Source organism: Saccoglossus kowalevskii, chromosome 19, assembly GCF_978046115.1.
Source record: "Saccoglossus kowalevskii chromosome 19, keSacKowa6.1, whole genome shotgun sequence".
Classification (NCBI taxonomy): Eukaryota; Metazoa; Hemichordata; class Enteropneusta; family Harrimaniidae; genus Saccoglossus; species Saccoglossus kowalevskii.
In genome coordinates, this window is record NC_140659.1 from 11403850 (window position 1) to 11429966 (window position 26117).

The following is a 26117-nucleotide window of genomic DNA, read 5'->3' on the forward strand; positions in this document are numbered from 1 at the left end:
ATTCAAACCAACGAATCAAATCTGGCAAGCCTAGTGGGGCACGATATAAAGCACACCCTCCATACAAAAAAAAAACTGCAAAGTCAGTCGGGGTCACCTGAACAGTGAATTGCACACAACACACAACGCTGCAACAAGCATACGTTCATGGAAAGCCGAAAAAATGTATCACGTCTCGGGAATAATATTGTCCATCAGAAACATGTACAATTATAAGGCTAATATAATGTTGGAATTTCACAAGTGATCATTGCGTTATAAAATTACGGTGTTTTGTGAACAACCATTAGGTTAGGATTACACTTGATTATTGACTGCCTTGTAATAAAAATATTTTATATACAATGTGGTTGCAATTGTACTATTCCCTTTTACAAAATAGGCAAATGTTCAACCAGTATAAAATCACAGAAAAAATGTGCTTTAGAACGAAAAGATGGGTCAGAAAGTATTCGAAAACATAATTAAACACCAATAACAAAAATATACCAGTATCACGCAATTATAGTATATTATAGTATATTATAGTTCAGTACACCTATATGTTGCTGAAAAGACAAAGGGTATTGTATTATCACTTTATATACATATAAATATAGGTTTCCTGGTAACTGCACCACTTTGTTCGAGAAATGGTGCATTTAAAGCGGGGAAGTTGTCACCTGCGCATACGTCAGACGGCTATAGCGTGCCATTGTTTACAGACATGCGTCTACCCATGACCCTTTGCGTTTTTAGCGTGTGTTGTTATTGTCACTTGGAACTCAATTCCCGCGCGTGCGCAGGTGACGACTCTCTTGCTTTAAATACTGTCAGTGGTACATACACATCAAATAGGACAATTGATGGTTGACAGATCCTATGATTTATCCTCATCCATAGTTGCGAGTTGGGCATTATTGAGACGATAATACACTCCCTGTCTGTTCAATAAATCTCCATGTTTGCCTTCCTCTACAATCTTTCCATTCTGTATAACCACAATCTTATCCGCTTCTTGAATCGTTGATAGACGATGAGCAATTACAATACATGTCCTTCCTTCACTAGCTCTGTCCAATGCATCTTGTACAATCTATTTGTGCAATACAAAGAAAATTTAATTTGTGAATTAAAATATATATAAACTGCATTCTTTGAGTCTTCGCACAGGGGTATTTTGAGCAATCAATAAACAATTAAAGAATGTGATATGTCTTTTATTTTACTCAGAGCGACGCATACACTCAATCCAAATAAAGTTCAATACATAGAACATGATGTAAGCAGTTAATAGCTATCATCTGCTAAAAACGAAAGCTCAAATCAATGTATATGTTGTATAGTAGTATTATTAAACATCCAATCCCTAATTTGTAAAGGAAATTTCCACTAGCACAAATTTACAAACAAATGATTCATAGATCAGTCTCCAGTGAAGTAACACAGACCCAATGACGTAATTATAATGTCTGATGTTTTAAAATAACCCAGCAAATTGTGCTTAATTGATGGCGACCGCCATTGACATCAACGACACAATCAAATCATTTGCACTTGAGTGGCAAGTTAAATTGAAATCATGTGTACAACAGATTCACCAATTTACCTTTTCGCTTTCAGTATCCAGAGCAGATGTAGCTTCATCTAATAACAGTATCTTTGGGTTTCTTACGAGAGCTCTTGCAATCGCTACTCTCTGTTTTTGACCTCCAGAGAGCTGGGTACCCTTCTCACCCACTCTAGTATCGTAACCCTGAATTGTACCAAATAAATTGTATGATATATTAAATGTTTTCATATAATTTCTAATTTAGTACATATATATTTTTTTTCTACATCAAAAATGTATACTAAGATGTTAAAAGAGAGTTCAGGGCGAATTCATATTACACATACATAACGCATATGCACGCTGTTAAAGTGACATTTCCACTTTGTAATTATGCAGAACACCTCCTTCTGATTAATTAATTAACTAATTATTGTGATCGCCACGAAAAATTAGTTTGGCAAATCAAGAAATATTGGAGCACTGAAGCTAATCTGGGCTGTAACTTTTTGTGATTAATTACCAAATCTATTATTGTTCTGATTATTCAAGGCAACTTTAATTTATTTTAGGAACGTCTTCTGAATTAATTTCAGTACTCTGTTGAAAAGGATTTCCCATGAACTAAAAACAATCCAAAGCACGTATAATGATTACAATGTTAACTGTTAGAGCGTTTCAACATTATCAGGAATCACATAAATAACAAAATTCCATTTGTGAAATTTTGTTTACAAGCGTCCTTTTATGTATTGTTGACTCGTACTGTTGAAAAAGTTAATTAGCAACTCGTGTTAGCTTCCACGTAATTTATAAAACAATAATAAAGATTGTCATGAGATGATAAGATATATCAGGGAATACTTGCCCAAGCTTTAGTGTCAATACATGTATTTGCTTTTCCAACCTATTTAAAATCAACTTGATGACTATTGAATATTTCAGAATAGCTAAAATCAACGTTTAAAATTTACTTGTAAAATTATACTTCTAATTTCATTAACCGAACATTGGAATAATCACTGGAACATAGACAGGTTGATGATGTCATACAAAGTACTGATGTTGGGAAATTTCCAGCCATCATGGTATATTATGCCTGTTTGCAAAGAATGTAGTTTGCGATTTTGTTTGTTAAAATGTATGCAAGCGCAAATATATAATACTGACCAATGGCAGTGATTGTACAAAGCCATGTATATTTGCATCTTTTGCAGCTTGTATTATTTCATTCATGGGCACTTCTCTGGAATTATCACCATACGCGATGTTATCTTTAATTGTACGGTCAAACAATATTGGTTCTTGTGAAACGATTCCTAACTGTTGTCGCAACCACTGGATATTTAAATCTTTGAGATCATTACCATCAAGTGCCTGGAAAAGATTGTTAATACAACCATTCAATTATTATGTGGGTACTTGTGTCAAGTTTAACATTTTTAATTCACACAACTTTTTACACAATATGCAGAAAGATTTACGTTTTAAATAGGAAGAATTAGGCACTCACACCTGAAGATAACAAAGGCAGTGTGCTGATGGTATTAAATATACATATTTATTTCCTGGTTGATGAGGATGTATTATATGATGTTATAGTGTGCCAGGCTATACTTAGATTTATTGGTTTTGTTAATATTAATTTCCGCCTTCCTTTGTTCAAAATGCAGATAACCTACTGGTGTATATTGATGAGTACAGTATACCCTAATAACAAGCGATTTTTGAAACGATCTTCATCTCCAGAACTAGTGATTTTTTACCTCAAATTGTGTACACACATTTTTCAGTAACTGGCTAGTGTATACAATAATACATAAATTTGGTTAAACTATTTTGTAACCTTGACAAATATGAAGATAGTAATTTGCCAGAGATCTTTTGCAAATATGTGCTCACTAATTAAAAAGAAAATACTTGTTGTCGTACTAATAACCATTAATATCCTTTTGCAACATAGATCAACAGCCTGTTATTTGTATGCACATTTTTGCTGTTATATTTGATAATGTAAATAGGAAGGCCAGACTTTTATTATCATTTGTTTCGCGAACCCGCCGAATGAACAGGAGCCGAAAATGAAATAAAAATAAAATTTTATTTCAGCGTAATTTCTCGCACCCACCGACTTGTAAGCGCAAAAAAATGCTAAAAAATATTATTTTTATCTTAATTTTTTTACCGCCCGCCGCATAACAAATCCAAGTTGCATTTTCATGGGAGTATCATGATCAAAGTATGAAGTCTCGCGCAGATGAGAAACAAGGTTATACATGGAATAACATTTTATTTCATTTCCTAATTTTATTTTTGTTCCGCCCTCCTCAAAAAAATTGCCTTATAAAAACTCGAGAAACAAGGAATAAAAAAGTCTGGCCTAGGTAAATCACTTACCACACTGCCAGCAATGGTGTCGTAGAATCTTTCTGTAAGTTGCACAATTGTACTTTTCCCACAGCCGCTGCTACCTACCAATGCTACACGTTGTCCGGGGTTTACTTTAAGGTCGACTCCTCTAAGCACTGGTACGTCTGGTCTGGTTGGGTACCGGAATCGAACATCATGTAGTTCTAATTCCGAAATACATTTCTCCTGAAACAGCGAACAATATCAATATAAATTACCCGGACATATTAAACAGCTCTATTAAGCAGGTTTTTAAGTTGAGATTGTATCAATATATATTTAATTAATGTATACGTTATTCATTAAAAAAATATAAGAAGGTTCAAATGGTATTGCAGACAGTTCTCGAATTTGAGAAGGAAATTTTCATATTAGTTTCATCCTACATTAAAAGTACAAACTGTACAATAAACAAGCCAAGTGGCACAGTCCCCGTTAGTTATCGAATTTAAGATATATAGTTTTGTTTATAGTAATATAGCTGGAATATAACCATGTCAGGAATATGATTATGATGATTGTTTAACATTAAAATGATTGACTTTGGTATCTGATCTTCAAGCCAGTACTTGTCAATATTGAGATATATTGCTCTGGAACAGTATTAATTAAAACAAAATCAGCCATTTTGAATACATGTATATATCTATAACATGATGTATAATGAATATATAAAATTTGAACATATTCAGTCAAAGCATGTCAGAGATATTGCTCTAGAAGCCCACTCATTAAAACAAAATGGCCGCCAGTCAGCCATTTCGAATCCAATCTGAACAATAAAATTAGATGCACCAGGAACCTGTAATGTCTAATATATGTTATAAGTTTGGACAAAATCCATCCATAAATGCCAGAAATGCTTGATGATCTTTTTAGCACAAAAATGGCCACCATTCGGCCACTTTGAATAAGATCGTCAAACCAATATATCTGTATATCTATGACATTATGTATAATGAATATTAAAAATTTGAACATAATCAGTCAAAGCATGTCAGAGATATGGCTCTAGAAACCCATTCATTAAAACAAAATGGCCGACAGTCAGCCATTTTAAATCCAATCTAAATAATAAAATGACGTGCATCAGAAACCGTAATGTCTAATTTATGTACCAAGTGTGAACGAAATCTATCAATAAATGCCAGAAATGCTTGATATTTTATGCTTTTTAGCATGAAAATGGCCACCATTTGGCCATTTTTAATAGGATCATCAAACCAATATATCTGTATATCTAAATATTAAATAGTTCTATTAAAAGCTTCTGGATTTCCGTTTTGTGCTTGGGTGCTGTGTGTCATTCATTTAAGTCACTGAAACAATTAATCCCTTGAGGGCGCAACTTCACAATTTAAAATTATTATTAATTAACTTACTGGCTTTAGTCCCTCAGTACTACTAGTATCAATTTCTGATTCTCTATCCAGTAAAAAGAAAATTTGATTGGCAGCAACTTTTGCCTTTGCTGCATCAGGTGCGAAGGAACTAGCCTGGCCCACAGCCATCGCGCCAAATGTGATCAGCGCAAATACCCTGAAAATACAAAGAAACTCACTTTAAAATAATATATATATAAATATAACAGCCACAAATTAAAATGTCATAAATGGTGTGTACATTTGTGAGTATTAACATCACAAGGTGTTTACATAATGTTGTTTAATTTTATTCATGCTGTGGTACATACGTACAATTCATTATGGGCGAGATATTCTTATTGTGTATAATCCAAAACTAGAATGATCATAATGAAAACTAAAATCAATGTTTTTTTCTGAATGCTATATTGTAATTCAACTTCGATGATATATCACTGAAAAAAATGTATTATGAAGAAACAATAACATAATTATCATTTTCAATTACATATTTAATTCTTGACAACCCATTTTGTTTCTTTTTTGATATTCCAATGGCATTAAATGTAATAATGAAAACACAATCAAATGAAATAAACACTTCAAACATTCCATGTCATCCCCTATGTCATTACCTATGTTTTGTCATATAAAGCTGAAAATCCAAATTTTCATAAAAAGAAAATTATTTATAAATATTAAAAAATATTTTGTTTTTCATCAATTAGGACTTACAGAAAAACATCTTCAAATGTCATCTCTCCCTGCTCAATCATAAAAGCGCCAAATCGGAATGCAGCCGCATTCACCAGAAATGTAACACCTTGTGAGAATCCATACGTCAAACCATAAATATGAGCATTCTTGAGACCTCCTTCATAGGGTGCAAATAGGAAATCTGCGTATATTCTACTGAATCTACCTTCCACTGTAAGGGATGCGACTGTTCGGATATTTTCAACAGCTTCAGATGCAATCTACGAGTGAGAATTAGAGAAACATATATTTCATCCAGGGCACATCTTGAACCAGGGCACGTTACATCAGTACAGCATGCACATGTAACTGCATAGGCGATGACATGTTAGGTGCCATATTTTTTTTTAAAAAAAGCTGGCAAGATCCTCATCAATATGTGATTTGATTAAATTTAAGTGATTGACAATTATTTCTTCTATTAGAGGTCCCCTTACCTTTCCTGCACCTTGTAGTGAATCTTTGTCTTTATTCGCAAACCCTTTGAGGACGCTTGCATGTAAAAATCCAGCAACAACCAGCAGTGGACAACACAGCAACACCACTAACGTCATTTGCCAACCGAAGAAAAATGCAATGAAAATACCAATACCTAAACTGAAGAATGCCTGTACAACCATTGCTATATTTCTACCAGCAGCCTGCAATTATGAAAATTAACAAAATTATTAATATAGATTTAATTTAAAGTATAAAAAGCTGATTTGTTTAGTTCAATAATGATACTTTTAAATCATTATATTTTTCTCCAAATGAAATGGAACATTTAGATACACACTCTCCCAGTGTTCTACTGTAAGTCAACATATGATCCTGTACTCAATGAATTGTCAAATGTAGAAAAATAATTGTTTTTGTCATCTCAACAATATAATTGTTATCAAAACACACATTGGTCTCATCAACAATCGTTCTATAAAAATCCAAAAGTGCATGTGTATATGTCATTCTCAACTTCAGAACAACTTGTACCTATGTGGGTAATACTGGAATAATGAACCTAGCATGAACTGAAGGACACGGTGTTCATACGTATCAATGTTCTAATCCCCCAAGGACAGTATATCTAAATGACTTCTAATTTCAAACTCAGGGGCTGTTGAATAGGTTTTTCCAAGAACAGTACAAAATCCATATTCCTTAAGATGCTTACAGGGTCAGTAATATATTATCTACACGTCATTCAAAGTGTGAATGCAATTTTACGTTATAATCCAACATAAACTGATCTGTACCTACCCCTTGTACTGCAGATGCTTCTGAAGCCAGTTTTGTAGTGAGAGCACCGGTACTATTTTTTTGTTGATCAAACCATCCTATTTCCTTAAGTAATAACAAAGGAGCAATTTAGTATATTAACCATGTGGTTAGTCAAATGCTTCTAAATCTCTTACAATTTTCTTGATTCAATTATATAGTCTCTTTGTATCTTTTATCAGATAATGTTTAATCAGTGAATACAATGATTGTCGTTCGTACCTGTTTCAATATAGCAGTAAATGCTAAAAATCTCAATCTTAAAGTCAGCTCTTCGCCAGATTTACCAAACAGAGAAAACTGAAATTCAATCAATCACATTTATATATCACCAGTTGACTAACGTGTATCATTGGGAAAATTAAAGATCTCAGGATACTTGCAAAATAGGAAGCTGATTCCCGGTAGATAAAAAATAGTTTTCAGTTCATTTTAACAAAAATATTAATGAAGGCACTCAACTAACCTCGGCTATCATACTAAAGCATTGGATAACACCAAGAATAGCGAATGCAGCACACAGTGGAGCAGCTGCATCTAAGATTTCATCCTCAGGCAATGCGAAAACCTGCAAAAGAATATACTCAGATTGATAGTAATGAAAAGCGGACTGAGTTAGGGAGTGTTTTTATTGGCCGTATGTCACTGGAGAATGACAAGCAGTATTGTTTAATTTCTACGCAAAGGCAATTATTATAAACATCTAGTATATCTATGACACAACAGTCAAAAAGCATCAATCATCAAAACACTGTACTGAGAAGTTGGTATGCTCATGGTAGAAATGTTAATTCGTCAAAACATTCAAGTCAAGCTAATGTTTTTAAAATTAACCAGGCCAATTAACATTAAAATGCTGCAGAATATTTATTTAAATATCTAATTAATATAATAAATAAAACAATCACTTACTACTATGACTTTAGCAAACACAATGGCAAATGCTGGCTGACACGCACCGGTGATCGCAGCCGCAATAGTACCAAATAAAATGTATGGCCATTCAGGAGAATTCATTTTCATGATTCTTTTCATGCTAACTTCGGGAGCTTCATCAAGGTCACTGTCTCCCTGTCAAGGAATCAACGTTAAGTTAAACTAATTTGAATGCATAACAATTCGTATAAACAAACAACTACTCAGGACATTTGTTGTTTATGATCTTCCTCAATCACAGTTAGTGACATGTGCTGAAACAATGAGGAATATGCAAGGAAATATGGTGCCAAATAAATGATTTAGTATGGGTAAACTAAATATGTTGCAGCACTGAGTAAATAACACTTTCACTAAAGGTAACATCGGCTGTCATTCAGAATTATTCAAACTCTTTTTTTTCCCGTAGGTAATTATCATTGTTCTTAATCCCCCAAATAAACGACGGCAGCCCTTCATAAAACTATAGTAATGAACTTCATCAAAATAAAACTGCATGATTTGTTCAATCGTTTGTCAAAAACGATTATGACATTCAAGGAAAGATATTTTTTCTCATAAAAACGATAAAGAAATATCTAATATGTTCTATCAAACTGGCGAGGTTAAATGTACATAACCAACCTCGTTATCAGCTTCAGCATCAGACTTCTTGGAGGCGGATGATAATGCTCTCTTTAGTTTTCTGTCGGATCCCCTGGCAGATAAGGATCGTTTGAACGAGCCACTGCCACTCTTTAGAATGATTGCCTCATCTTCAAGATCTGAATGACAATCATTGGCATTTCAGTTATTTTGAATGTATGGATTGATATATGGATTTCAAGACATATCAAATGCATATATCATGTGCATGCTATTGATATGTTTTTTTTATCTATATATAAACATCGAGATGCAATATTCCTGGTTCGTAATGCAATATATATATGTGTGTGTGTGTGTACATCATACAATTGGTATGAATTGAAGGAAATACATCATAAATAATGTCTGCATGTTTGATGCTTTTCTTTTTGATAATTTTCTATCAGATTCCGACACACGTGAGTAACAGTGAATCAAATTTCTGCAAGCCACAGTAACCTTGCATTTCATTTGAGAAATTTGCACATATTGATACATGAATAATACAATAATATATAAGTCAAAAAACACAAATAAACCTCAAATTATCTAATTATCTTATTATCTAAGTCTAAACCATGCATTGGAGTTACAAAAAATAACAAAACATACATAACACTAAACCTGCTTGACATACACATGTATACCAACAACAAAACATACACAACACGCTACCACTTAAGATGTGACAGTACAATATCACATAACATTATCATAAGACACAATTGTTTTCATAATCATGATGACACTGACAGATAGATGGTTTGTCCATGCAATGCTGATTGTTCACTCACCACATTGTGGTTTATTCAGAATACATGCATCGTGTAAAATAGCTTAGAAAGAAATATACTTAATAATTAAAGACATTGACTCATAAGACCTTAATGATTAAAAACACACAAGTATGGAATCAAGTGAAATAGGGTGTGCCAACTTTATCTTAAAAATAAAATACTGACATAAAATTTAGGTATCATGTGAATACGTTGTTGCATGTTAATTGAGTTAACAATAAATGAAATAAGTAACATGTGAAAATAATCTACTAAGTAAAACCATTGATGCACTGAAGTATTGAATGAAAAGTGTCAAAAAACATTGGTATTTGTATTTAGAGCAAAACAATGAGATGAAAAGGAAAATTTGATAACAAGTCATTGACATGATGTAGTCCCTGTCGGAAAAGTAAATCAAGCTGAACCAGCCAGCCATTTCGAATCAGCTTATTGATTGGCAGGAAAGCCCGATTTCTATGCATTTTTAGCTTACATAATGTATGAAGCATATATAAGTTTGAACCTCATCGGTCAAGGAAGGTCTGAGATATGGTAAAATGGTCGTCAATGTCCCATGTCCAAAACACGACTGCAGTCAGACAGTAATGCTTGCTTTTGATGAATCTATTGCACTGAAATGGTGAACACCTTGAATCAGATCATGACACAAATGAAAGTATCAATCTCAAGATGCATGAGGTTAGAATGTTATTCATCCAGACACGTCTGAGATAAAGGTGCAGACAGACACGCACATAGGTTAAATTAAAAGTCCATGATTTAGGCTTAGTTTGACCATCAATGACTTACTTACGAGATGAAAAAATGATTGACTTACCATGTTGCTGTGGCTAGATTTTATATCCTGGGTGTATGAAATGCAAAGTATGGCTGATGGTACCAATATATGTATGAACTAAAATGATATGAAGATGAGGCAATAATGAAGAACTATAAAGACAGATATGAGCTTCATTATTATCCTTGATACATATAAAATTCTATTAGTCACATAGCAGCATTATCATATTGATACCCAGTCCATAGCTATTCTGTGGTTCATCTGCATATACTTTCTGAACCACGATTTAACAATATCACTCAAAGGTGCAAAACGTTTTAGTAAAAAATAAAGTACATTAGTGTATTGTGTGATATAACACTCATTGTCTTAATTAGTGCTAATAACAAATTTTGGTTTACATAGGAAAAACAAATCCAAACTTTAAAACTGTTCACAAAGACAATTTGTACATTTTTAATACAGTCGTAAGAGAATGTATCTAAAGAGCTTGGAGGTAGTGTAGGGGGCAGTATCCGGGCTGAAAGAAACCTGGACTTTCGACATGTATTTATGCGGATTCATATGAGAGATAAATTGACTGGATATACAGACAAGACTAGATTGTAAACATTGGTAATGTGAGTTCTATTAACCATATTAGCATCTAGGAATTATGTGATTGAAACTTACCATCATCAATGACATTTTCTTCATTATCTTTCTTTTTAGATTGCATCATAACAAGCTCATAATACAGTCCCTGCTTTGCCATCAGTTCATCGTGTGTACCTTCCTCCACTATAATACCATCTTGCATTGCACAGATCTTGTCAGCATTACGTATAGTAGACAATCTATGGGCAATCACCAAAGTAGTTCTTCCTACACTGGCCTATGGTGAGAGACAACCCATGAACAATCACCAAAATAATTCTCCTTACACGAGCGTTTAGTGAAAATATAATACATGATGAAGTATGGTAGATATTCTATGGCCAATTATGAAGGAGGCTCTCCATACAATGGTCTATGGCAAAAATATAATGCTTGATGCTCTATGCTAGACATTCCATGGTCAATCGCCAATGTGATTTTTTGTACACTGGTCTATGATGAGATTATAATGCATACTGCTGTATTTATTGTAATCAATCTGTGGCCAATCGCCAAGGTGGCTTTCTATACACTGATATAGTGTGGTAAAATATTTTACTATGTTGTATAATAGACACTCTATTGCCTATTCCAAAAGTGATTCTCTTAGACTGGTCTGCTGTGAGAGACAAAGTAAAATTCCATGATATAGTATAATATACATTCTATGACCAATCCCTAAAGTGGCTGCCTTTATATTGGCACACTTACACATGGCAAAAATATAATACAGTATAGTAGATAATCTATAGCCAATCACAAAGATATTGTACTGGCTTAAAAAAGCTAGAATTACCTTATCCAATGCAACTTGTACAGTTGCTTCACTTTCTGTATCAAGTGCTGAAGTCGCTTCATCTAATAACAATATTTTAGGATCTCTGACCAATGCCCTAGCAATAGCTATTCTCTGTTTTTGTCCACCAGATAAAGCAGCTCCTCTTTCACCAACAAGTGTGTCATAACGCTGTGAATGAAAATAAGAATTGGTTATCGTGTATCCTACATGTACAGAGTTCCATACAGTATAAGTCTTGTGAAAGTGAATAGCGAAGTTTTTGTAATAATTTGAAGCCATTGACATAACATAGTAAACCTCACATCAGGTAATTTACATATGAACTCATATGCATTTGCTTCTTGACAGGCTCTCTCAATTTCTTCCATAGTTACATCTTCTCGGCCATATCGAATGTTTTCAGCAATTGTGGTTCCAAAGAGAACAGGTTCTTGACTAACAACACCAATATGATTACGCAACCAGGTTACATTCATATCTTTAATGTTCTTTCCATCTACTTTAACCTGATCAAATAATGCATAGTTCAGTATTAGAATAATACAAACACCTATTCCTTCACATTTAAATACCAAATCAATCTACACAATTGTTTCCATAATTTGCGAGATAAGGCTCATGAAATTAGGCTCATGATTTTCAAAGAAATTATTGAAAATTCACATAATAACGTATGAGTAAAATCATAGATACATCCACTATATTTGCAGTTATACATGTGCAGCTGTATTATTGCCATAATAGATAGACCATTAGTATTAGATATTATTATTACATGATACAGATTTGAGAAATTACAGTGGCACCATGGTTCAAGCAGAAAATTGTGTACATTTGAAGTTTTGTAATATAATATTTTCAATTCCTAATCAATGTGTTAATGTCAAATTCAACATAAAAAATATAATTAATATATAATAACAATAATTAAAGACTTACACATCCTTTCATGACGTCATAGAATCGCTGTATTAATTGGACTGCAGTGCTTTTACCACTTCCACTTGACCCAACCAATGCCACCGTTTGACCAACATCTATGGTCAAACTAATACCTTTGAGAACCTAGAACAGAACAGAAAATAATACAAATGTATATCATAAGATGCACCATACAAAATTATACAACCACCAAAGTAACAACTGATGGGAAATCAACTACGAGACACTTTCCTATATGGTCACAAATGTAACAACAGATGACTACTGAAGACAGATAATCAGTAATATGTTTCAATTGCACATACAGTGGAGTAAATGCTGTGAACCACTATAATATCATGTGAGGAAATTCAAGTATTTTGTAGCACTGAACAAAAATGTCACATTTGACAGCAGCTAAGTCATAATGGTCATAATTTGTTTGTGAAACCACCAGACCTGTACCTAACACTAAGTATAAATAAAATGGCCAAACCGCATGATGAATTTGGCCTACAAACATTCTGTGGCACTATAGAAACCCATATAGTTCAAAATTCACACTTGGGAATTCTATTATATAAGTCGATGTTTCAATGCACCTGAATATCTGGTCTTGATGGATATTGAAACTCCACATCCTCCAATTGAACGTTTCCTTCTATTTTGGGTCTGTCACCTTCCTTACTGCTGCTATCAATGGAGGGATCCTGAAAACCAAAACACAATTATAATGAACTCTTGAATGCTGAGAGTGTTAGTGGCATTTGAAAAAGAAATAGAACATATTGAAAAATGTATTAAATATGTAAGATTAGTGAATTAAACAAGAAGTTTGTGATACAAACAAAAATAGAAATATTAATGTAAAGTTAAAGGAATAAATTGGATTGTACATCAATAGTTTGCAGATTGTGGTTTGACCCAGAGCACCTATGTACCAAGTTTCATTCTGGAGATGTTGATGCTGATTTATGCAAATCAAGTAATTAGTATGCATAAATGTCAGCCCTATACTAATCAAGCATGTGTAGTATCCCAGACAACCTATGTACTAAGTTTCATTTAAATCTTATATGTGGTTATTGAGATATCAGAAAGTTAGCAAATTACGTTAATACTATCCATAGATTTCAATCCTAAGCTAATCAAGATTGTTGATTAACCCAGAGCCCTATACATTTTATTGAGCAGTTCTAATTTTATTGAAATATAATAGTCAGATTGACACAGTACTGTAAACTACTTTATTTTTCCTGGAATTAATTTTCACTGAAAAGGCTTTTGGGATTTTTTGTATGGAATTTATTTTCACTGATTTTTGATTTTTGATGAGTTGAATGTGAAATATAGGAAAAAAGGTATATTCGCTGGATTTTATTTTCACTGAATCAGCCCTTCAGCGAAAATAAATTCTAAGTGGAAATAAAGTTATTTACAGTAAATGGCAGTTAGTGTTAAAAAACAAACAATTAACTATAAATTTGTCATTCTACAACGTGGACAAATTCATTCATTCAATCAATTATTCATTCAATCAATCAATCAATCATACATTCAATTATTTATTTACTCATTTCATGGATCACATTTTTCATTTCCCTCATTCGATGGGAAGCTACACTAATTTGTTAGTCGATAGAGGATGTGAATGAGCAGTTGGTGGAGTGACCAAAACCTCAACCTTCTTGATGCAAAATAGACACAATAAACACTGCACCAATATTGTAATATTGCTCATTCGTGAAACAAATCTGGCATTTACCTGATCTATTATGCTCCATATAGTATAAGCAGCACCTCTAGCTGTGGCAATGTCACCAATAGCCGGGGCAGCATTACCAAGGGAAAATGCTCCAATCAAAACACCAAAGAACACCTGGCAAAAAGACAATTCACAATAGCAATAAATACATTGTTTAATCTGCATTTAAGCTTTAGATACAGAAATGAATGAGAGAATGTCAAGGTGTCTTCACACTAGCATAACCAAAAGCTAACTAAATGTTTCAAAACTACATAAAGCATATTTAAAATCTATCAAGTCAAAATAACAAAAATGAGTATCTGTTCACCGAGTTAGCATAATAATACATATTCACATTTTGTCTGAGATTGGGCTTATGCATGTCTCATTACTGTGAGAGTGCATTTATTAAAATGCTGTCTATGGTTGGTGACAGTGGGTACTGGCGTGCATGTCTGCAGTGACAAGGTGTATTATCAAAGTCATGTGGTTGAGTGCGGTTGTGTATGTATATTCATAATCTGCCTGTACATATATTTGAATAAATAAAATACAAAAAGTAAACTCACAATTAACATATCCCCTACAGTATAATCTTTGTTGACAACCAAGTTTGTACCAGCCCTTGAAAAAAAAATGTCAGCAATTCTTTGATTACTTTATATGCAATTACAATTGTATTTAGATTTAATTTCATGTGAATTATAAAATATTTTTTTTTAATTTTAAGCTAATAATTAAATTCTGGATAAATCTTGACATTGAGTAAGATAAAATACGTAATACTCACCAGAAACCAAGACCATAGGCACAAAATATAAGCAGAAATGTTAAACCCATGCCAGTACCTTGAATTAGACCCTTTTTCACACCGGAGTTCTTGGCTAGTTTCAGGTTTTCAGTATACCTATTTTAAATAAGTCACAGATAGAAACAAAAAAAGTTTTAGACCTTGAAAAAAAATGTATTCACAGTGTGAAATAGCATAGAGGTATATAATTGCTATGATAATAGTCAATATACTATGACAATGATGTTCATTACGATACTGTCATAATCACTGTTTATGATACATGGATCTTTGCTTCCATAAAAACCCAGGACTTACGGAGGCATGAGTGGCAATTGCTTTGCAGCGTTACCAAAGCAACTAATATCAAATTTTGCAATTTCGAACTGAATGCCATTTCAACTCTGATGATCAAGCCCAGGTGATAATGTAAATTTCATAGTCAATTTGTATGCACTTCATTGCCATATGAAGACCATATGATGGAATTTTACTTCCACTATAACTATATAATTTTAGTTTACTGTTATGATGACCGTAAATGGAATTTAGCTATCTACCTTTCTACTTCCTTTGACTCTCCGCCATAAGCGACCACTGTCCGTATGGATGATAACACTTCTTCAGCAATTGACCCTGCTTGGGCATATGCATCTAATTCATGGCTTGTGGCTGACGTCATCATCTGCGAGCAATAAATAAGAACAATTACAAAGTATTACCAAATAATTGCATTACATAATCTCTATGAGTTATCAAAATTAGGAAATATAGAAAGAATGGTATCTCACACACTTTAAAACAAAATAACTACCGGTAGACCATTTTGAATCTGAGCATTAAGATAATGTCCAATGAATATATCAAGTTTGAACAAAACTGATTCTGATTCCAAAATGATTGATTTTGATGAATTTTTAATACTCTCAATTAAATTTATGTATCAGAATTTAGCAATATGAGAACCAAAGTGACAACTGTAGTCAGCCATACTTGATAAAATTCCAATGTAAATTGATGTGCACATATAAGTCGTCATCCATGGATCCATGGTCTGTGTGATAAGTTTGAATGTGATTGATCAAAGCATATTAAGGAAATTACTTTGAACAGAACCCAAATTTTGTTCGACACAGGGACAAGAAATAGTTTTTCATTTTAAATTTGATTACAATCTATAGAAGACAGAAAGGGGGAAAAAATGCTTTCATAATTTCATAAATATTGTGAAAAAAAAGTGACAAATAGTCGTTACCGAGGCTAGTTGAAAGGGGAGTTGTCAACACGCAGCACATATTCAAATTGTGTTGTAAACAAACAATGTATTTTACATTCATTCTATACATTGCTATGAGTCCCATATTCATCAAGACAAGGGCTACAATCACTACACTTTAATCGATTACATATCACTGTAATGTGACAAACAATTATTTATGTTACCAATAAAAAGATATCGAATATAAATATTACCTTGACCATGACTGCGCCACAAATAGCTAAAAGTGGAGACACACATAATATAACAAGAGTCAACTCCCATCCATAGACAAAACCAACTATGAAACCAGCTATAAATGTTGAAAAGAACTGGAAAAACTGTCCTAGCTTATCCCCAATACCACCCTTCACTTTGTTAACATCACTGAAAGAAAACAGATCATGGTAATTTAAATTTGACACTAACAACAATGTATTTTGTGGTCGAATGAAGGTTGCATTTACTCTTGCTAATAGCACAGAACATTGCGATTCAGAGCACAGTGTTATTTAGTATGGCAGCTATCATGAAAAAACAGCTTAATTTGAATCCTTATTCATAGATTTCTTGGTGTGAATCGAATGAACTCCATATTCGGATAGTACATATTAGTCAGCTCACTGTTACTAAAAAAACTCACTCATTCAATCTTGTTGTTATTTCACCACTCGGATGTGTATCAAACCAACCAATTTCTTGCTTCAGGACGGCATCGAAACAGACAGTTCGCATGCGATAAGCTTGTCGTTCTGAAGTGGTTACAAAACATGCCACCTGTACGTATGATGCACCAAAGGCTGCGACACCAAGTATGACAAACATTATAGTAAATTTATTTATATCAGTAATAAATGCATCCAACATGGCTCTAGAAAAGAAACATAGTGAAATTGTAAATTTTCTCTAATCAAATTATTTGTAAACACAAGATATACTGTGATATGCAATAAAGATCTCATTCAGTGTGAATACATAATCAAAATTTATGTCTAACCAATGGTAGCACAGAAACTAGTAAACAATTGGAATAGTTTGATTATGTTAATTGAAGAGAAGAAGTTATTTCTGTATTCAAAAATGCAAAATGCACATGTTTTGTGAATAAGCAGAGACACAGCCCCAGACGAACATCACCTGGTTTGTTGCCTCATACTGTAAAATGACTAATTTTTGCTGGGTTTTAAATTCACGGTTTTATCATTTAGGTAATGTGTTCTATGCTAAATTTTACATATTCACTGGGTTTTAATTTAGCTCATTTTCCAGTCAGCGAAATAAGCTGAATTAAAACCCAGCAAAAATTAGTCATTTTACAGTATGAGTCAATTTGCATACTTCTCACTCACTTCTCTCTCAGAATCATTGTAGGTATGCAAATTATCATAAAAACAAAAGAATCCATACCACTGACTAATCAGATTCATTGTAATTATCCACATTATAATAAAAACAAAGGAATCCATAACACTCATTCATCAGATTCATTGTATGTATGCAAGGCAGCAAAAAAATACATGTATACAAATAATTATAAAAACTGGCATGAGGTTTGAAAAGTGAGGGGGAAAACAAAAAAAATCAATACCACTCAAGGAGTTTCACAAATGCACTTTATAGCAGGCTATCATTCTGTAACAACAGGGCAAAAAAATAAATAAAAAGGCTCTCAGCAGTGCGAAGTGCTGCAGCGAGACCGGTGTAGGCAGTCAAGAGGGCAGAGAGTAAAAGCCAATTTGGGCTTATCGCAGCTTATAACGGCTAGCTCTTAACAAAACCCTTAGCACTCACTCACAAGATTCAATGTAGGTATGCAAAGTGGCAACAAAATAACATATATAAACATAGGTATGCAATTTGCATAAAAACAATACCACTCACTTATCAGATTCATTGAAGGATTGCAAAGTGGGTAAAAAAAAATCCATAACTCAGAGTTATTGTAGGTATACAGTGGCAAAAAAACAAACAATACCACTTATCAGATTCATTGAAGGATTGCAAAGTGGGTAAAAAAGAAATCCATAACTCAGAGTTATTGTAGGTATGCAGTGGCAAAAAAACAAACAATACCACTTATCAGATTCATTGAAGGATTGCAAAGTGGGTAAAAAAGAAATCCATAACTCAGAGTTATTGTAGGTATGCAGTGGCAAAAAAACAAACAATACCACTTATCAGATTCATTGAAGGATTGCAAAGTGGGTAAAAAAGAAATCCATAACTCAGAGTTATTGTAGGTATGCAGTGGCAAAAAAAGGAACAATACCACTTATCAGATTCATTGAAGGATTGCAAAGTGGGTAAAAAAGAAATCCATAACTCAGAGTTATTGTAGGTATGCAGTGGCAAAAAAAGGAACAATACCACTTATCAGATTCATTGAAGGATTGCAAAGTGGGTAAAAAAGAAATCCATAACTCAGAGTTATTGTAGGTATGCAGTGGCAAAAAAACAAACAATACCACTTATCAGATTCATTGAAGGATTGCAAAGTGGGTAAAAAATAAATCCATAACTCAGAGTTATTGTAGGTATGCAGTGGCAAAAAAAGGAACAATACCACTTATCAGATTCATTGAAGGATTGCAAAGTGGGTAAAAAATAAATCCATAACTCAGAGTTATTGTAGGTATGCAGTGGCAAAAAAACAAACAATACCACTTATCAGATTCATTGAAGGATTGCAAAGTGGGTAAAAAAGAAATCCATAACTCAGAGTTATTGTAGGTATGCAGTGGCAAAAAAACAAACAATACCACTTATCAGATTCATTGAAGGATTGCAAAGTGGGTAAAAAAGAAATCCATAACTCAGAATTATTGTAGGTATGCAGTGGCAAAAAAAGGAACAATACCACTTATCAGATTCATTGAAGGATTGCAAAGTGGGTAAAAAAGAAATCCATAACTCAGAGTTATTGTAGGTATGCAGTGGCAAAAAAAGGAACAATACCACTTATCAGATTCATTGAAGGATTGCAAAGTGGGTAAAAAAGAAATCCATAACTCAGAGTTATTGTAGGTATGCAGTGGCAAAAAAACAAACAATACCACTTATCAGATTCATTGAAGGATTGCAAAGTGGGTAAAAAAGAAATCCATAACTCAGAGTTATTGTAGGTATGCAGTGGCAAAAAAAGGAACAATACCACTTATCAGATTCATTGAAGGATTGCAAAGTGGGTAAAAAAGAAATCCATAACTCAGAGTTATTGTAGGTATGCAGTGGCAAAAAAAGGAACAATACCACTTATCAGATTCATTGAAGGATTGCAAAGTGGGTAAAAAAGAAATCCATAACTCAGAGTTATTGTAGGTATGCAGTGGCAAAAAAAGGAACAATACCACTTATCAGATTCATTGAAGGATTGCAAAGTGGGTAAAAAAGAAATCCATAACTCAGAGTTATTGTAGGTATGCAGTGGCAAAAAAACAAACAATACCACTTATCAGATTCATTGAAGGATTGCAAAGTGGGTAAAAAAGAAATCCATAACTCAGAGTTATTGTAGGTATGCAGTGGCAAAAAAAGGAACAATACCACTTATCAGATTCATTGAAGGATTGCAAAGTGGGTAAAAAAGAAATCCATAACTCAGAGTTATTGTAGGTATGCAGTGGCAAAAAAACAAACAATACCACTTATCAGATTCATTGAAGGATTGCAAAGTGGGTAAAAAAGAAATCCATAACTCAGAGTTATTGTAGGTATGCAGTGGCAAAAAAACAAACAATACCACTTATCAGATTCATTGAAGGATTGCAAAGTGGGTAAAAAAGAAATCCATAACTCAGAGTTATTGTAGGTATGCAGTGGCAAAAAAATGAACAATACCACTTATCAGATTCATTGAAGGATTGCAAAGTGGGTAAAAAAGAAATCCATAACTCAGAGTTATTGTAGGTATGCAGTGGCAAAAAAAGGAACAATACCACTTATCAGATTCATTGAAGGATTGCAAAGTGGGTAAAAAAGAAATCCATAACTCAGAGTTATTGTAGGTATGCAGTGGCAAAAAAAGGAACAATACCACTTATCAGATTCATTGAAGGATTGCAAAGTGGGTAAAAAAGAAATCCATAACTCAGAGTTATTGTAGGTATGCAGTGGCAAAAAAAGGAACAATACCACTTATCAGATTCATTGAAGGATTGCAAAGTGGGTAAAAAAGAAATCCATAACTCAGAGTTATTGTAGGTATGCAGTGGCAAAAAAAGGAACAATACCACTTATCAGATTCATTGAAGGATTGCAAAGTGGGTAAAAAAGAAATCCATTACTCAGAGTTATTGTAGGTATGCAGTGGCAAAAAAAGGAACAATACCACTTATCAGATTCATTGAAGGATTGCAAAGTGGGTAAAAAAGAAATCCATAACTCAGAGTTATTGTAGGTATGCAGTGGCAAAAAAACAAACAATACCACTTATCAGATTCATTGAAGGATTGCAAAGTGGGTAAAAAAGAAATCCATAACTCAGAGTTATTGTAGGTATGCAGTGGCAAAAAAAGGAACAATACCACTTATCAGATTCATTGAAGGATTGCAAAGTGGGTAAAAAAGAAATCCATAACTCAGAGTTATTGTAGGTATGCAGTGGCAAAAAAATGAACAATACCACTTATCAGATTCATTGAAGGATTGCAAAGTGGGTAAAAAAGAAATCCATAACTCAGAGTTATTGTAGGTATGCAGTGGCAAAAAAAGGAACAATACCACTTATCAGATTCATTGAAGGATTGCAAAGTGGGTAAAAAAGAAATCCATAACTCAGAGTTATTGTAGGTATGCAGTGGCAAAAAAAGGAACAATACCACTTATCAGATTCATTGAAGGATTGCAAAGTGGGTAAAAAAGAAATCCATAACTCAGAGTTATTGTAGGTATGCAGTGGCAAAAAAAGGAACAATACCACTTATCAGATTCATTGAAGAATTGCAAAGTGGGTAAAAAAGAAATCCATAACTCAGAGTTATTGTAGGTATGCAGTGGCAAAAAAAGGAACAATACCACTTATCAGATTCATTGAAGGATTGCAAAGTGGGTAAAAAAGAAATCCATAACTCAGAGTTATTGTAGGTATGCAGTGGCAAAAAAAGGAACAATACCACTTATCAGATTCATTGAAGGATTGCAAAGTGGGTAAAAAAGAAATCCATAACTCAGAGTTATTGTAGGTATGCAGTGGCAAAAAAAGGAACAATACCACTTATCAGATTCATTGAAGGATTGCAAAGTGGGTAAAAAAGAAATCCATAACTCAGAGTTATTGTAGGTATGCAGTGGCAAAAAAAGGAACAATACCACTTATCAATTTGGCGTAAAAACAAATAAATCAATACCACTTACTCCTCATTGTAAGTAGATTCATTGTAGGTAGCATTAGCGCCTAGATGCACAAAAGTGTCAGTCATCCCACCAAATGCTATAATCATAAGTGGCAGCATTGCACCATTTAACAAGGCAAACAAAATGCCACAAGACAGCAATAATTTATCTTTGCCATCACCAAATCGGAACTAAGAAAGAAATAAGAGTTAAACTCTGCCAGGCACCCATGTGTATAACAAGTATATGCAATCATTGATGTTTTATAAAAAAATATCTAGAAAATGAAAATTCAGAACAGTCAGCAAAGGAGCAATGACATTAGGGGTTAGGAGATTTTGCTTACACAGGCTGAAATGAGAGAGTATGCAAATTAGCTATTTAATATGCATGAACATGACCCTAATACTAATCATGTTTGCACATTACCTCCGGATACCCATGTTCTAAATTTGATCTAAATCCGCTAGAAACTTTTTGAGATTTTGCTTACACAGGCTGAAATGAGGTAATTGATATGTAAATTAGCTACTTATTATGCATGGAAATTGCCCCAAAACTAATCATGTCTGATCATTATCCCAAGGTACCTATTTATAAAATTTTACCAAAATCTGTTCAGAGGCTTTTAATATTCACTTTACAAAATCTGACATCAGATAATTAATATGCAAATAGCTATATGAACAGACATGGCCTCAAAAAGTAATCATGACCACACATCACTCCAAAGTATCAAATTTGATCAAAATCTGCTCAGAAGTGTGCTTGACACGCATGGGAGCTGATAACGTGAGGTGGTATTGCACCCAAAGAAAGTTTTAGATGGGGATGACATTGACCATGATTGCAAGATTGCAAGATATGATGGTAAGGAATCAGACTCCATATCGCTTTACACTGACTGTTGGCAGTTGATAGTTTTAGGAATTTTAAAAACAATCACAAAATTATGATTTAAAATTAAAATGTTTGAATTAATAATGTAACAGACAACATTTAATCTGTTTCTAATATAAGAAATTTCCCTCACAGTACAAGAATTTACATTATCCTATGCGATATAATGTAATAAATCAAACTATGTAACACAGAAATCAAAAAACATTACAAAATTCATAAATAAATGTTAATATCCCTCACCAGATCTGAGAAAGAAACCATGTTTTTCTTTTCCTTGGATTCTTTATCATCGTCATTTCTACAATAGAAAATAAAATGTTATTTACATTTATTTTTTCAGGGTCAGAAGATATATGTAAAATAATCAAACATTACCAAACATTTTTGTAGATTAAGGTGAGAATCTGCAGCATCTTAGGGTGTCAAGATCAAGCGGATGCGGGACTTTCCAGCCGACAATTCAAATATGGCCTACCTAGTCACTCCAACTTCGATGTGTAGCATTCATTCTTCATAGAATAGTTTGCAATTTTCTAGTGTAGCTGTGAATTGTAATTCCTTCCTTCTATATTTTAAAGGGTGGTAGTCGTCGTGCCGAGTCCTGTTCGATATGGGACTCATAGCGACGTATAAAGCGCAAGTAAAATACATTGTTTATTTACATCAAATTCGAACATGCGCTGCGCGACGACCAACGCACTTTAACGTGATATTTTGCCATGTGTCAAAGCAAATTAGGAACATGAAATATTTTGTACTTCCTCGTTGTACCAAGTAGGATATGAAACTGCATTGCATGATGGGAGTTTTAGGTGTCCAGATAAAAAAATAAATTATGCATAAATCAAATGCCATAGCTACAGATTTCAATTTACAGTTCAAGTTAAGTTTAGCAGATAATGCAATTAACCAAGAAAGTACATTTTGTATGGTCATGGCACAATCAGTAAAATAATAGCTCGTTGTTGACAGCATATTCAAAAGAGAAGGCAAGAAGGTATGGACTGTGAATCAGGGAGTGTATGTGTATGTGCTTACATGATAGTCAACACTTATTTGAAAATAGCTTAGCGAATACAGTGCAGTAACAACACATTACTCAGTATAGCGCCATCAGTGGCAAGTCTTTCAATACTTGTGTTTTTATGAAATCAGCACAGTTTCAGCACAACATTCTAGGTAGAATAAGGTGATGCTTAAGGTGATGCTTAAAGTGATGCTATAAGGTATTAAATGCTGAATTAAGAAACTATTATAATTCCTGTAAAGACTGTTCTTGATGCATTTACTTACTTTTCGGATGACTTAATACTCGTATTGTCGATGTCCACTTTGTTAGTTTTTTTGTTATCGAAAATTGATGAGTTATTGAATCCTACAAAGGTCAGAATGAATACAGATATGGAATCACATTAATAGCATATTGGTACATATTTACCTTGCCAACAGCTGCATGTGCAATAAAACAGTACTACAATGTCTTGAATATATCTTTTTGTTTGTATGTATGTGCAGAAAGTGCATATAACCTTTCAATTGTGCTTACTGAGCATTTCTTACCATTTTGCTGTGAACTCTTTTCTGCTTTGTCTGACTTTGAGCTACTTGGCAAATCAGCAGGTTCATCTCCATCAAAACCACGGTTATCAGCCATAATTCTTATTTTAATAGTCAAGAACAATAATCACCTATGGTATAAACAATATAGTGCATAAGACAATTTACTCATAGATAAGGTATACCATACGAGTGATGTAAATAAAGCCAAACAAACACCCATGGTTTAAATGATACAGGTATGAAAAAGGATGAACACGAAATATGAAATAAAGTCTTCACCTTCATATTTGTTTTGAGTAAATTACTGGTTGTCATAAATCGCCATGGCAATGTTCATTGTTTAATTAATTACAGTCATGGGGAAATAAAATAAGTAGTCCATGGTAATATTTTTAGCAGCATGTTTTTAATGTGTACGAGTACTGCATATTTTGCAAAAGTTGGCTAAATATTATTCAAAGGATTGATATCATTGCACAGGATGTAATAAAACAAAATAGGATTGTTTATCACTAAAAACCTAGATCTTTTAAGAATCAATTCAGAATAACAAAAAGTAGCCAGTCAGTCATGATGTATTGATCCCCACCATAGGAATAATTGTGAAAGCATTTATATGGCAATAAATAGCCAGCATTCACTGAAATACAACCATCATTTTCTTAAAAAACAAGTTGTTTAGATGGAAGAACCCTTTATTGTAAAATGGATAAAGTCTGGATATTTTATTATATGAGTAGGCTTTTATTTTAAGAGTAAGATATTCTTCAACCCAGCAGTTTATAATATACGATCCTGGCCAGAAGTTTTGTAAATACTTATTTTTACCACATCAGATTCTCAAAAAAAATGTAGATGGATAGCATAGTGTTTGTCATCTAGCATACATGGAGTATCGTAGGTTTGATTCTAGTGGCAACCCAATCACCAGCTCGTCACGAACAAGTAGAATACGTACAACAGAATGATGGGAACTTCCCTCTTAAAAGTGTAAACAAAAATCTGGAATAAATTTATGCGTTTTTTTTCTTCTTAAAATTAATTCCACATATTAAATAATGCAATGACACCACTATTTAATCAATCAAAGTACAGTCCAGTATTTTATGGTGGAATAGCATATGGTTTTGTTTATTATTTCTGAATTGTACATAGCAATGTAATGTTCATTTATTCTTATTAAAATTTCAATTGAAATAAGAACAAATTGTTTCCAAAATCAAAATATTAAAACTTTTAATAATTAATAATTAGTTAAGTCAGTCAATAAAAGCACCACAGTTGCCATACAGTACGAACAATAAATTTTACACAATGTTATATTTTACATGAAACCGATAACACAAATGCTGAACATCATATCACAACAGTGATACATACTTAACAGAAGCTAACACGCACACACACTCACATAGACATACTCACAAATATATTGCCTGTCCTATCACAAACCCGAGATAATTTAAAATATCACAACTTTTCGATTGACGAAATATTCATACCTCCACAGAGCGTGTCGACGTACAACCTCAGCAGAATACTAATCAAGTATCTCAAGACCAAATAAGGACACAAATGTATAACTGCATGAATAAAAATGATGACGGAATTTAACAATCCAGGTGACGTTATGGTTTAAATTAAACCAATGATGTGTCTACCTTTGTTTATTTTTCAACACGGTATCTAAGTAATAAATCACACAAGGAGA

The 26117-nt window shown here is 33.3% G+C and overlaps 1 protein-coding gene across 1 annotated transcript; it reads right to left on the reverse strand.

The window, feature by feature from the left end:
• Positions 1 to 731: 731 nt before the first annotated feature.
• On the reverse strand, positions 732 to 25914 carry LOC100368411 (ATP-dependent translocase ABCB1-like). The gene is made up of 28 exons (XM_085493688.1): positions 25832 to 25914; positions 24407 to 24534; positions 24140 to 24221; positions 23087 to 23144; positions 21965 to 22134; positions 17256 to 17483; positions 16828 to 16999; positions 15915 to 16039; positions 15355 to 15471; positions 15134 to 15188; positions 14583 to 14696; positions 13420 to 13527; positions 12836 to 12961; positions 12199 to 12402; positions 11894 to 12064; positions 11134 to 11335; positions 8878 to 9017; positions 8230 to 8388; positions 7784 to 7885; positions 7540 to 7617; positions 7300 to 7383; positions 6498 to 6701; positions 6040 to 6281; positions 5323 to 5479; positions 3929 to 4126; positions 2702 to 2908; positions 1589 to 1735; positions 732 to 1075 (listed from the first exon to the last, which is right to left on the reverse strand). The coding sequence occupies exons 2-28, from the start codon at positions 24498 to 24500 to the stop codon at positions 860 to 862; spliced, it is 3960 nt and encodes a 1319-aa protein (XP_085349814.1). The 5' UTR covers positions 24501 to 24534; positions 25832 to 25914; the 3' UTR covers positions 732 to 859.
• Positions 25915 to 26117: the final 203 nt, after the last annotated feature.

Coding starts and splice junctions, on each gene's coding strand:
- LOC100368411 (XM_085493688.1), bottom strand. CDS start 24,500: ATGGCTGATAACCGTGGTTTTGATGGAGATGAACCTGCTGATTTGCCA. Junction 12,403..12,835: donor ATGACGTCATGAAAGGATGT/GTAAGTCTTTAA, acceptor TTATTTGATCAG/GTTAAAGTAGATGGAAAGAA. Junction 12,065..12,198: donor TCATATGTAAATTACCTGAT/GTGAGGTTTACT, acceptor TTTCATTCACAG/CGTTATGACACACTTGTTGG.